Source organism: Anas platyrhynchos, chromosome 19, assembly GCF_047663525.1.
Source record: "Anas platyrhynchos isolate ZD024472 breed Pekin duck chromosome 19, IASCAAS_PekinDuck_T2T, whole genome shotgun sequence".
NCBI lineage: Eukaryota > Metazoa > Chordata > Aves > Anseriformes > Anatidae > Anas > Anas platyrhynchos.
In genome coordinates, this window is record NC_092605.1 from 456,769 (window position 1) to 469,153 (window position 12,385).

The window sequence follows — 12,385 nt, forward strand, 5'->3', positions numbered from 1 at the left end:
GCTACCACCCGCAGAGCCCAGGGGCAGGCTGGTGTCCCACAGATGACTGCTTCCACAGGCTTTTTCCCACTGGATATTTATGACTGTAAAGTTCGTGGTGCTGCTGGAACATGGCAGCGGCCCCGCCAAACCGTACCCCATCCTTGCACTGAACCCCGCTGCGCGAGCATTCCCCCCACGCAGCCGGGGGACGTCTCGCCCAGAAACGCCCGGGACCCCGGCTCGGTCAGTGAGCGGTGCCCGCTGGGCAGCGGCGATGCTGCTGGTAGGCCAGTCCCCCCGCGGTCAGACGGGGCCCTCTACTCCAGAACCACAGTCCCTCCTGCTGCCTCCAGCGCCGCTTTGATCTTCTCCGCTTCCTCCTTGGACGCGTTCGCCTTGATCTCCTGTGGTAGGGACTCCACCAGCTTCTTTGCCTGTGAGGGGGCAAAGTATGAGACTTGCAAACAAGCTTTCACTAACCAGATTAACAGATTTAGAGACATGAGCCTGACCTCTGCGTAAGCGGACCAGAGAAACTCGCCTAATGCTCTGGAACCCAGACCTCTACATGAACTACGCAGCACATCCTGCTGGAAGGCCACAGCCATGTAGGGCCTTTTTCTGCGTGCAGTTGCCCACAAAGTCCCGTGTCGGGTGCATGACGTGTGCTGTGTTCCCCCATGTTCAGCCTGGCCTGCGAAGGCGCCTGGGGCGCACACAGAGCTACCACGTCATGAGCTAACGCAGCCACTGACCCGGGCTTCTGCAGTGAGAATGTTTTGGTTTACATATTTCTGCCAGCGGGAAGGAGAGGCTCTCTCAAGTTTTGTACACAGCTGTGCTAGGGAAGTCAGAGAATCTGCTGTACTGCGTAGAGTCACGGTACGGACTGTGCTTGACAGCACAATTTGGTATTTTCAGGACTTATAGACAAAACTACCACGAAGTACCACAGGAATTAAGACAATCCGAAAAGTTCTGTAACTGATTTAAAGGGACTCCCTAGAATAGTGGGTTTTTTATTATTATTATTATTTATTTATTTTTATTTTTAAAATGCAGTGAAAAAAGGCAAGAGGGTGCGGGAGGAAAAACACCTGCTGCAGTCTGAGTGCCGCTGCTCTCACACCAAGCAGCAGCAACAAACCCTGGGGGGTTCCACAGTGAGGAGCCGCTGTCAGCTCCCCCCATGGCACTGCGGGAATGCACAACTGCAGTTCTGGAAACTAACGGAGTGACCACTGCTGACAGAAAGGAGCTTTCATTGGCTTAGTTCACGTTGGGTGCTCGTTGACAATGGCAGAAAACATTTTTTTGTTTGCAAGAGCTGCGAAGGCGCAGAGCTGCGCAGGCAAAGCTCTGCCGCGTGGGTGTGCCTGCACTCACAGGAGCCCAGGGCAGGATCTGGAAGAGAGCCTGCTCTGCCTTGCTGCAACAAGGACACGCAACACAATTGCAGTTATTCATGTAAGAACCTTGCTCCCTAACACTTCAACTTTTGTTCTAAAGCAGCCTCAGTCCAAGGAAAGCAGCTTTTCACAGCTCTAGGGAAGAACAGCAGGGCCCTAGATGGGCCCACGCAGTAACAGCCACTAGGCAGGGACAGGACATCTTCATCAGACATCTTCAACCCCAGTCTGAGCAGAAGAGAATTCCAGAGGCAAAGGAGTGAGCTGAGTGTGTGTTGGAGAGGCTTTGGACAAGCTTTCAGAGGTGCAAACAGGTGGGTCCAGCCCACTCTGACTACACGCCTGTCACACTGAGCGGTCATTTCTACAGGACTGACTGACTGGAGTCAATCAAAATCTCTCATCAGCACGCGACGTCCAAGGGCTTTACTGGCAATACCTTCTTCCAAATCATTAACAATCTCACAGCCCAAAGAAAAGATCATTTTAAAACACCTCAAACCTCACGTAAAAGCACCTCACCTGGATGACAACTCCTCACTTACAGTAACGATTTGTCAGCTACACTTTGCATACAACTCCCACAGGCAGAACTACCCTCAGCAGCAGTTCTTGTGTGTGTTTTCAATCAAAATATCACGTTGGGTGAATCGCACTTCACAGAGTTTACCAGCAATAACCTGCATCTAACCGTGTAGCTGCGTTAGAACTGTAACCAGACTGCTTTACAGGTCCCACGTGCTCTGACAGAGCATTAGTTCTGCAAATGGTTTTTAGTTATCTACTGGCTGTACCTGTTACAGGGCTTTGGCATTTTAAGATTTGCTTGGGACGGATAACAGATAAACAACTGTCAGACTAACCAAGCTGACAGTCAGCTAAGGGTCCCAGTGAGCCAATGAAACTACCACCACTACGACCCGAGTTCCTGCTATTGAATTATTTCTTTTACGATACAGCATTAAAAATATTTTGGAGGATGTTCTGCAAACGCTGATGTTCTGGGTTGCACATCAAAGTAGATTTTTACAATGCTTAGCAATCACTTCCTTGCAACTGGGTAAACAGAAAGTGCTGCCACCATCCCCAAGACACGGAAGCACGGTTCAGTACAGAACCGAAGCACGTTAGAGCTCTTTGTTCTGACTCTCCTTTCTCATCTCTCTTCTGCTAGGGGCTTGGCCCTTCACCACTCAGCAGAGCTGTGAAGGAACGGGCTCTTATAAGAGCACCGCACAGACAGGTGCAAGAGGTTCCTGCTCTGTCTCGCCCTCTTTGCTCTGAGGTGCGCACACAGCCCCCAGGCAGGCTGTTCCTCTGAGGACGGTGAAATCCAGGGTCCCTTTTGAGCAGGGAAGTGAGGCCAGGGCCTGCGATGTGCTCTGGAACCTGCCCGTGCATGGCAGCGGGCCCAGGGCTGCAGGGGCGGTGCGGGTGGGCAGCGCCCTCCTCACCTGCACGAGGTTCACTCCGGGCACGAAGTTCTTCACCTCCTTGATCAGCTTCACCTTGTCAGCGGCCTTCAGCTCCGTCAGCCGCACGGAGAACACCATCTTCTCCTTCTTGCGCGGGACCTCCTCCTCCTCCTCCTGGAAGCAGCCGCAGCTCGGTGAGGGCGCCCGGCCCCGGGCCCGCCTAACACCGCCACCCCCACCCCACACCCGCCCCGGGACCCCAGGCCCCGGGCCGGGCCCGTACCTGCGGCGCTGCCGGGGGCGGCACGAGGGCGGCGGCCGCCCCCACGGGCATCACCCCCACGTCCGAGATCTTCAGCGTCTCCTGCGGGAAGAGCGGCGGCGTCACCGGCAGCGGGCACAGCGGCGCCGCGGGCCCGGCCGGGCCGAGCGGGGCCGGAACCGGGCCGGAACCGAGCAGGAACCGGTCCGATCCGAGCCACCCACCTTGAGCAGCGCGTTGAGGTCGGCCACCTCGAGCAGCGTGAGCCCCGCGATGTCCCTCACGAGCTGCTGCACCTTGGGCGAGTACCGCTTGGCGGCCGTGTCCAGCGGCGCCCCGGCCAGCGCCTCGGAGCGCCGCGCGCGGCCCGTGCCCAGCGGCCTGGCGGCGCCCCAGCACCAGGCGGGCGGCGGCAGGGGCCGGGGCCGGGGCCGGGGCAGGGGCAGCAGCGGCAGCGCCCGGCGGGCGGCGGGCAGCATGGCGGCCCAGAGGACACGGCGGCGCCCTCCCTCCCGCGCTCCCGGCGGCCCCCGCGCCGCGCCGGCCGCTCTAGGCCGCGCCGCCTCTCCTCGCTGGCGGGATGCGGGCGGCGCTCTACCCGCGCGGTCCTCCAGCTCTCGCTGGTTCCGGCCCGGTGCGCCCCCTCCCGGCGGTCCCCCCGGCGGCGCAGCGCAGCCCCGTTCGTTCCGCACACTTTATTGTCACCGTTGCGGCTCCGTCGCCTCCGGCTGGGACCGAGCGCGGGAACCGGGGGGCAGGAGGGGGGCGGGGGGGGAGGGAGGGGGGAGCCCGGCGCCGGGCAGCGCCGCTCGCCTGCCCCGGGGGAGGCCGGGCCCGGGGGGGGGCGGCGGGACCGGGGCCGCCCCCGGCCCGCACGGAGCCGGTGCGGGGGCAGGAGCGGGGCCGGGCGGGGGGGAGCGGCGCGGAGCGGTGCTGTCGGTAGTGCCGGTAGTGTCGTTGAGGGTCGGTAAGGGACGGGGCGGCCGCGCGGCGCCGTCAGTCGAAGGAGATGAGCTGCGCCTCGCCGCTGCCCGGGGGCTGCTGCTGCCCCGGGGCTGCCGCCGGCTGCGGCTGCTGCTGGGGAGCGGCTCCGGCGGGCGGCACCTGCGGAGAGGAGGCGGCGCCGTCAGGGCGGCCCCGAGCCCCCCCCCCCCGCCCCTTGGCCCTTGGCACTCACCTGCTGGTAGAGGGGCTGCTGCCCCGGCAGGTAGGGCTGCTGCGGGGGCAGGCTGCTCAGCGCCGCGTCCTGGCCCGGCAGCGCCGACATCAGGCCCTGAGGAAAGGGAGGGAAGGGGGGAGGTCGGGGCGGCTCCCGGCCTCGCAGCGGGGAGAAGGCCCGAAGCAGGCAGCCCCCCTAAGCCTTGCCCACCCCGAGCCTGCTGCTCCCTGCTCCAGGCCTGCCCCGTCCCTGCCCCCAGCAGCGCAGGCCCAGGGGTGCTCACCTGCATGCCGTAGGGCTGGTAGCCCATGGACACGGACTGGCTGCCCATGTAGCCCATCGCACCGGACTGCGGGGCCTGCGAGATGGCAGGGATGCTCTGTGACTGCGACGCTGCGTTCTGGGGAGGAAAGGCTGCTGGTGAGAGGTGGCCCAGGCAGCTTTGGCTCACCTCAAACCACCCAGGAGCTCCGGGACCAGTAGGGCTCTCCCCTGGAAGCGGGGCATACAGCCATACTGCCCCTCTGCACAGCGGGGAGTCCAGAACTGGCTCTGCTCCGTGCCTTTTCCCAGAGGGGAAGCAGCAGTTCCAGGTGTGGGACCAAACAGCTTCCCCCTCCCACTTGAGAACTCGCCCCCAGAGTCAGATCACCTGCACCAGCCCCACACAACTCCCCAGCCCTGCCCCAGCTGGCCACAAGCCGCCTTTGCTTGCCTGGTAGCCCTGCGTTGGAGTGGGTTGGTAGGACGAGTACGCTGGGGTTGTGGTGGGCACCGCCTGGCCCTGCTGAGCCGCCTGCCCACTGCCGGCCCCCGCCTGGTACATGTAGGCGTTCACCATGTTGGGATCTGCAGCGGAGAGAGCAGAGACTGAAGCAGCTCCTTGCTTTTGGCCTCCACCCATGCTGGATCCAGCTCGCTCACGAACCTGTCCCCGTGACGGGCATCGCTGTGTACCCCCCTGTGCCCCCCTGCGCTGCCTGGTTCATGTACACGGTGTGCATGGGAGAGCCCTCCACAGAGCCCGCTGGGCTGAAGGTGCCGGGGAAGCTCGTGGGCCCAGAGGGCTGGTAGATCACCCCGCTGGCTGCTGGCATGGCCTGGAGCTGGTGAGGGAAGAAAAGCAAGCGTTTCTGCCAGGTCCTGGGGGACGCAGCCTCAGGTCTGTGACCCAGCAGCCTTACCTGGGCATAAGGCAGCGAGAAGGCTGGCATCTGGGCTCTCATCTGGATGGTCTGCTTCTGCTGCTCCAGGCGCAGCTGCCTCTCCTTCTCCTGCTCCTGCAGGCGCTGGATGGCCAGCTGACGCTGCATCTCCAGGTACTCCTGTGGCAACAACGCCGCGATAGCCAGGAGCCAGGATGTGGCAGCATCCCCTCCGGCCAGCACAGCTCTCTGTGCCAAACCTGGGCTAGCCTACGGTGCCAGCAGGAGCACAGGCAGGCCTGCTGGCTGGCAAGACCCCGGATCCCTGGAAGTGCTCCTGCCTCACCTGCTTCTTCTGCCTCATGATCTCCAGCTTCTGGGCCAGCTGGATCTGGCGCTGGCGCTCTGCCTCCTCTGCTGCGCGCCGCAGCTTCTCCCGGTGCTCCTCCCGCAGCGCGTTCAGAGCCCCACGCGCGTCCCGGATCTGGGCCAGCTTGTCCTGCAGGCCTTCGTAGTACACTGCGGGGGAAAGGCAGCCTCAGGGACCCTCTAGAGCACTCAGACTGTCCCTGCACACTGCTCTGGCTTCTCTCCGGGCAGGCTGTGCCACGGGAATGCCAAGCACCGGCTCTGGGGGACGCCCTGGCAGCCGCCTGCCCCTCCCCAGGACCCCCAGCACCACGTACGCCTGCGCTCATCCAGCTGGTTGAGCAGCTCCAGCAGCTGGGGGTGCATGTTGTTGATGGACTGGAAGAGGGACAGCACGGCAGAGTCGTTGGTGATGCTGCGGCCTCGCATGTGGTTGCTCTTCATGCGGTTGACAAACGTGGTGACCGCGTTCTGCAGAGCCTTCAGGAACTGCTCGTGGTTCTCCTCCGACTCACCGTTCTGGTACTGCTGCTGGGGAGACAGGGCGGCTGGTCAAGGACATCCTGAGCTGAGGGCCAGCAGCAGCCCCGCAGAGCTGTGCCTGGGCACGCAGACAGGCCGGGTGCTGCTCAGCCCTGCGGGCTGCAGGACAGACCCAGGCCGCCTCTTACCTCGACGACGCCGAGCGGGGTGGGGTGGGCTTCCCCCGGCTGCGCGGCTGGCTCCGTGAGGGACAGAGGTGCCGACGGGGTCGGGCTCTTGCGAACCTCCTCTTGTTTCTTCTCCCAGTAGTTGCGGTTCAGGTACCGAGCCAGCTGCCAGGAAGAGAGGGAAAATGAGCACCACAGCCACGCTGGGAGCAACCCTGTGCCACTGCGCTCACCAGCCCCGCGTCCTTACCTCAGGGTCAATGTCCTCAGCCAGGGGAGCAGAGGAATTCTGTGAGGAAAAAGAAGGAATCCCGTTCAGAGAAACAAGAAAACTGCAACTCCCACGCAGCTATCTTGTCCAGACCTGGCCCTGGCACAGCCACCAGCGCTGAGCACCAGCACTGAGAGGGGGGCAGCCACCTCCTTCCGCCAGGCACAGCCTGCAGCTGCTGCAGGCAGCAACCCGAGCCTCATGCCAGCAACACAGGCACCTAAGTGCCAGCTGAGCACAGAGCTTCTGGCCAAAAAACAATGAAAGGAGCAAAGTTTTTCCCAGAACAGGGATCCAATCTGACCCAAGCAGGGCAGAGCTGGGCTGGGGAACTGGCCTGTGCCCGGCCACTTCGTGCTCAGCAGCCTGTGAACGTACCACAGGTGGGGAGTACAGTGTGCCCGCCGGTGGAGCTGACGATGTGACGGGTGTGGGCTCAGCCTTCGGGTACATGGAGTAGGATGTCTTCTGCCTCTGCAAGAGAGAAAAGAAGTCAACTCAGGGACCGTCCAGACTCCTCTGAATCAACCAGACAGCAACAAGCTGTGTGGCAAAAAAACAGGCCCAGATGCCCAGCAGTGTACAAACCATCCTCTCCTTCTCCTCAGCCTCTGACTGAGACAAAGCAATGGCTAGCTGGAGCTCTTCCTCCTCTTGCAGAGCTGTCTCATCACGCTTCGGGGGCAGCTGCAAGCAGAAAGATGAGGCAGCAGTCAATAAAGGGATGAAGGAGCAGGCCAGTGTCACCAAGTCACCCAGAGGGCAGCCACTCACCTGGGACTGCTGAGAGAGGGGGCTGGTCAGGTACTCGGGGGGCAGTTCGGAGGTTGCAGCAGCTTTACCCTCAGCTTTCCTGCAGTCAGAAAGAGGTGTCAGCACAGACCGAGTGCTCTTTCCCCAGCACTGGAGCCCCAGCTCTGCACAACACTACAGCTGTAAAGCCCACTCCCAGCCTACACAACTGGGAAACCCTTATGCTAATTGCCAGAGAGGTGGCTCCATGCCAAGTTTCTCCCCTCACGGTCCCAGAAACATGCCACAAAGGGTACTGACTTGTTGAGATGCTCATAACAGGGCTCACAGACTCTCACTTCCTTCTCAATCCCAAACTTGGGGATGGTCGAATACTTGGAGGAGCATTTGCCACAGAAGATCTGCCCACAGGCCCTGCAATGATGCTGCAAAGAACGGGAGACATCAGTGTGGCAGCAAGATGCTGCTTCACCGTTAGATGATACCCCTCAAATGGTCCCGGCACGTCCCGGGCAGTGGCTGGGGGCAGTCACCCAGACGCACCTCCACACAGGACCGGGGAACCCAGAAGGGCAGGAGCAGCACCCACCTTCCGTGTCACAACTCCGAACTGCACTCGACATCGGTGACACTCCTCAGCATCTACCCAGTCTGGAGCCTGGCGGGGTTAAGGAAACTCGTGTAAGGCAAGGAGCGAGGCCTCACGGATGATGTCGTCATAGAACCTTTCAGGAGCTCCTACGGCTAACCCAGACACGAATGGGGAGGCAGGAAGCATTTGCATCTACCATGCTGCTAGAAAGCCACCAAGTAGGGCCACTCTGGGGTGTGCTTAGCAGGTTGAGACTAATGTTCTGTCCTGGCCAATTCTCCCCTCCCTCTGGTAATTTTAGGCTAAGCTGCTGCACACCAACCCAGAGCTGCCCATGGGACAGCAGGGAGCAAGCAAGCAATGAACACAGCAAGGTCTCCAATGCGAGTGAAATGGAGGAAAAGCAAGAACTTGGAAATGGAGGCAAGCAAGAACTGAAGGTTTAGTAGCCTGAGGGATACAAGGGCAAGGCCTGTCCCACAGCACCAGCTCCCTCCCCGCCAGCAGCGCTCACTCACCCTTTCCGCAGCGAACATGGCATCGCTCTCTTTGAACTCCGGGAACACATGGCCTGTGGGAGAAGGGACAGCATTCCCCTGTGAAAGGCTTCTGCACTGGGACGCTGTGGTGCCAGGACTCAGCCTAGTGCTGCAGGTCCCAGCCGTACACACCAAACACAGCTCAGCATTTCTACCCCAACCGTTACGTTGTTCTGATAAGAGCAGCAGCAATCTCCCTGCTGCAGAAGGCCAGGTGGCATTGCCAGCGGTGCCTACTGCTCACACAGAGCTGAGAAGAACTGCACAAAAATATGCTGAGAAAAAGCTCAGCACTGTAAATTCAGACTTCACTAATACCTGGCAGGGACCCCAAAACCATTTTTTCCTCCAGCAAGGCTCCTCCAGAGCACGGCCACTTGCCAGCCACCTTCACCCCCAGTTCCCTCACCTTCCACCTTCATTATTTGATAGGTGTCCTGCACCACCTTGTACTTAGGCTCGTTGCGGAAGGCATGAGCCCAGGCCTGGATAAGGTTCAGGATCTTACTGCGCACACTCGCTTCCACTTGCCTCTGCAGGGAAAAAAAAAAAAAAAAAAGCCTGAGAAAAAGACCCTGAAGCCCAAGGGATGTTACAAATCCCTCAGACAGGAGCCAGAAATACCATTCATAGGGAGAGAGACTTCAGAATACTCGTGCAAGGTAAAAGCTGTCAGAAAATTACAAGCAGGACAATCTACAGCAAGGACTACATCCTCCTTCAGCTTCCCGCTCCCCTGCTCCAGCATGAACAGAAGGCTGTCCTCAGAGCAGCACAATAACTTGGAAAGGTGTGCAGGCACAATGCTTTTGGGACACATCCACGGAGACTCACACGGTTACTCCCCAGGGCAGGCACAACATTCTTGTTTACCTCCTCACAAGAGCTGCTGGTCCCTCACTCCACAAACTGCAAGGGTGAGAGCTGCCCGGGGCAGCACCATCATCTCACCCCAGTTCTGACAGGGCACCACAGACACAGCTGGAAGGTGTCTGAGGCTGCTGGTGCCCAGCTGCCAGCAGCTCCAGCTCAGACACTCCTGTGCAGGAATACCCAGAACTACCTCGAGACGTGATGCAATCAGGACAGCTGGGAAGCCTGCCCTTTGGAGGCAAGGGACGGCTGTATCACAGCTCAGGAAGCCAGAGGAAACTTGGCAAGCCCGTTCCTATCCCAGCCCCAGGAGCAGCCCTGCCATCAGCTGACCGAGTCATCGCCGCCTCACATGACCGGTTGCTCCAGAAGTCCCCCAGGAAGCAGAGATCGTCAAGCTCCCGTTTCATCCGAGAGCTCAGCACAGTGTGACCCAGTGACAATTCCTGGAGCTCCTAACTTCTAGGAGATTTGGCAAAACCCCGCATTCCACAAATGGCACAGCCCTGAGCCTCATCAGAGCTAACACCATTTTAAACAGCACGAGGCATTCACAGGCAGCAAATTTCCGAGTGTAGGATGACAACGGGTCTGCGACAGTTATGAAACTGCTGAGGCAGACAAGGACTGGAGAGAATCCCAGAATCTTTGATCTGATCGTATCTGATCCCCTCAGTGCTCAGAGCAGCTGTGCTACAACACCCGGCCTTCACACTGCTGCAGCATTCCCATTTCATCAGGAGAGGCCGTACGAGGACTGAGTAAGCCCTAACAGGAAGTTCACGCAGGAGACACCTGGCTACAGGGCGTGAGGTGGCAGGAGCAGCACAGCTCACTCCACAGATATTTGGGTCATCTACGTGTCTATTTGTGGCAGAAGATAGGGACTACAAGGAAGTAACAGCATTACTGTAACAACCTCTTGTCTGTGAGTTACTGTTCTCAGGACTGGAAACCAAAGACCTGAGTTCTCATTTACCCTTCCCTTGTGGAAGTCTCAAGTCCTGGGGCATAAGGAGCTCCTGCAGGCAGCACGTTGTACCAAACAGACAAGTGATACAGGTCCACAACCTGAAAAGCTCCTCAGGCCAGTTCCACAGGCCAGTGAAATTGTCATAGTAAAGAGGAAACTTCTGTCAGTTTCACCTTGCTACTCACCTTCTTGGTGTCCTACACTGGACTACAGGAATGGTATTCACCTACCCCTGCTCAGATCCTTGGTGAAACTCTGACAGTTGTTTGCTTGTTTGTTTTTTGTTTGTTGGTTTGTTTTCAGTCTCTGGCCAAGCAAAGCACCACACCCATGATCACCCGTCATGAGATGGCCTATGCCTTTACAGCATATTCCTTCCCCACTTCATGGTATAGCCAAACATTATCTTTGCTCTCATGACATCTTCTCTCCCCAGCAGGCACTCTTCAGCTCTCTACACTCACCTCTTCATATTAAACAATACAGGTTGCTCTTCTCTGAGAGACATTTCCAAGTCTCTGTTCCTTATACACAGGGAATGAAACAGAGAACACGTACATTTCCTCCTTTCGTTGCCTTACAACCTCATTCAAAAACCGGAGTAAAACAAGTTAAGTTTACCTTAAGTATTTCCTTCAGCTCCTCCATAGTCTGTTTATTAGCTACTTCATCATGGACTGTTTGGCCACAGTTTTTAACTACAGACTCCATGACCTGCGAGGGCAAAGGACAGCATTAGCCTGCCACTTTCTTCCTTCTCTGTGGCCTACAGAGACTAAACAAAAGAGCGGTGTTTCAGCACCTGTTACAGGTTATTGCAGCAGGTAAGCTAAGAAGGGGGCACTATTTAAATAATGATTAAAGTAAAGAAGTGTCAGTTAAGCCAGAGAAACGCACACCACAAGGCTAAAGCATAAGCTATACTTCAGCTTCATGGTGGCCTTTGGACCTCTGCTATTTAAACACACAGAGGCAAGCAAACAGACCCCCACACAAGCTCTGGCTTGGCCCGTTTCTAGCTCTGAGGTTGAATTCAAGACCAAAACATCACAGCCTGTCACTCAGTCACGATGCCTCTGCGCTAGAGCCAGGAGGCAACTCCAAGTCACGCCCTGATGCTGCTGGGCAGGGCAGAGGGAACGCTGCGCAGGCTGCAGCCCAGCAGGCAGGCTTGGGAAGGATGGGAAGTTCTGGCCTGTGGAACGGGCCCCCAGAGGGCTGGGGGTTCGGGCTGAAGTTACCTCTAGCGCATAGAGTGCCACATGGGGATTCTTGTCGTTGACTTTCTTCTTGATAGCGTTGACTGCGTATTTTGCTCTGGATGGAGACAGAGAGCACATGTTCCTGGGCGAGGACAAGTCTGCAAGGATACTCCCCCTGCCCCTGACAACCCCCCGACCCCCACTAACAAAAGGTGCTGTCAGCTCCCAGCACACCCAGCCCAGCTCCCCCACCGCAAACTGGGACGAGGAGGATCCGACACGCTCCGGCCTGGGTTTCCCCACAGCCTTCGGGCCAGGCCCAGCCTGCAGCCGGGGCCGGGAGGAGGGCGCAGGGCAGGGGGCGGCCGCCTCGCAGCGCCTCCCGGGCACCGCGCGGCCGGAGCTGCGGACAGGGCCCCCCCCGGGGGCACTCACTGCGTGTCGCCCTGGCGGATCATGTCGCAGATCTGCAGGATGGATTCCCAGTCGGTCTCCAGCAGCAGCTGGCTCGTCGCCTTGTCTGCAAGGGAGCGCGGCGCCGTCAGCCCGGCCCCGACAGCCCCGGGCTCTGCCCGGCCCCCGCCGCGCCCCCCCCCCCACCGCCACCGGCCGCGGTCACCGGCGCCGAGCCCCGCGGGGGGCGGCCCGGCCCCTACCCAGGAGCCGCTCGAAGGTGCCTCCGCCGCGCCCCATCGCGTCCCCCGCTGCCGGCCCGGCCCGGCCCAGCCCCGCCGCCAGCCCGCGGCCGCTTCCGCTTCCGCCTTCCGCTCCTTCCGCCTTCCGGCGGGGCG

The 12,385-nt window shown here is 59.5% G+C and overlaps 2 protein-coding genes across 3 annotated transcripts; both read right to left on the reverse strand.

Annotated features, from left to right (window-relative positions):
* Positions 1–60: 60 nt before the first annotated feature.
* On the reverse strand, positions 61–3,634 carry MRPL12 (mitochondrial ribosomal protein L12). Its single transcript, XM_027471597.3, has 4 exons — positions 3,293–3,634; positions 3,090–3,170; positions 2,846–2,980; positions 61–416 (listed from the first exon to the last, which is right to left on the reverse strand). Exons 1-4 carry the CDS (start codon positions 3,545–3,547, stop codon positions 300–302), a joined length of 588 nt encoding a protein of 195 aa, XP_027327398.1. The 5' UTR covers positions 3,548–3,634; the 3' UTR covers positions 61–299.
* A 113-nt stretch (positions 3,635–3,747) lies between these two features.
* Positions 3,748–12,384, reverse strand: HGS (hepatocyte growth factor-regulated tyrosine kinase substrate). 2 transcript variants are annotated; one of them, XM_027471603.3, is made up of 21 exons: positions 12,251–12,384; positions 12,030–12,114; positions 11,634–11,709; positions 11,014–11,106; positions 8,956–9,079; positions 8,526–8,578; positions 8,005–8,073; positions 7,716–7,840; positions 7,437–7,515; positions 7,251–7,349; positions 7,041–7,136; positions 6,642–6,680; positions 6,413–6,556; positions 6,059–6,269; positions 5,719–5,891; positions 5,412–5,552; positions 5,156–5,333; positions 4,943–5,076; positions 4,511–4,627; positions 4,246–4,341; positions 3,748–4,172 (listed from the first exon to the last, which is right to left on the reverse strand). In XM_027471603.3, the coding sequence occupies exons 1-21, from the start codon at positions 12,285–12,287 to the stop codon at positions 4,065–4,067; spliced, it is 2,277 nt and encodes a 758-aa protein (XP_027327404.1). In that variant the 5' UTR covers positions 12,288–12,384; the 3' UTR covers positions 3,748–4,064. The 2 variants fall into 2 exon arrangements, with proteins under 2 accessions (XP_027327404.1, XP_027327403.1); XM_027471602.3 differs by having other exon boundaries at positions 6,059–6,272.
* Between the last annotated feature and the right edge of the window lies 1 nt (position 12,385).

Excerpts from the sequence above, each read along its gene's own strand:
- MRPL12 (XM_027471597.3), bottom strand. The coding sequence starts at position 3,547 with ATGCTGCCCGCCGCCCGCCGGGCGCTGCCGCTGCTGCCCCTGCCCCGG. Across the intron at positions 3,171-3,292 it reads ACCTCAACGCGCTGCTCAAG|GAGACGCTGAAGATCTCGGA; the intron begins GTGGGTGGCTCG and ends CTCTTCCCGCAG. Across the intron at positions 2,981-3,089 it reads CGCCCCCGGCAGCGCCGCAG|GAGGAGGAGGAGGAGGTCCC; the intron begins GTACGGGCCCGG and ends GGCTGCTTCCAG.
- HGS (XM_027471602.3), bottom strand. The coding sequence starts at position 12,287 with ATGGGGCGCGGCGGAGGCACCTTCGAGCGGCTCCTGG. Across the intron at positions 8,579-8,955 it reads TCAAATAATGAAGGTGGAAG|GCCATGTGTTCCCGGAGTTC; the intron begins GTGAGGGAACTG and ends CTTCTCCCACAG. Across the intron at positions 6,557-6,641 it reads CTGAGGACATTGACCCTGAG|CTGGCTCGGTACCTGAACCG; the intron begins GTAAGGACGCGG and ends TCTTCCTGGCAG.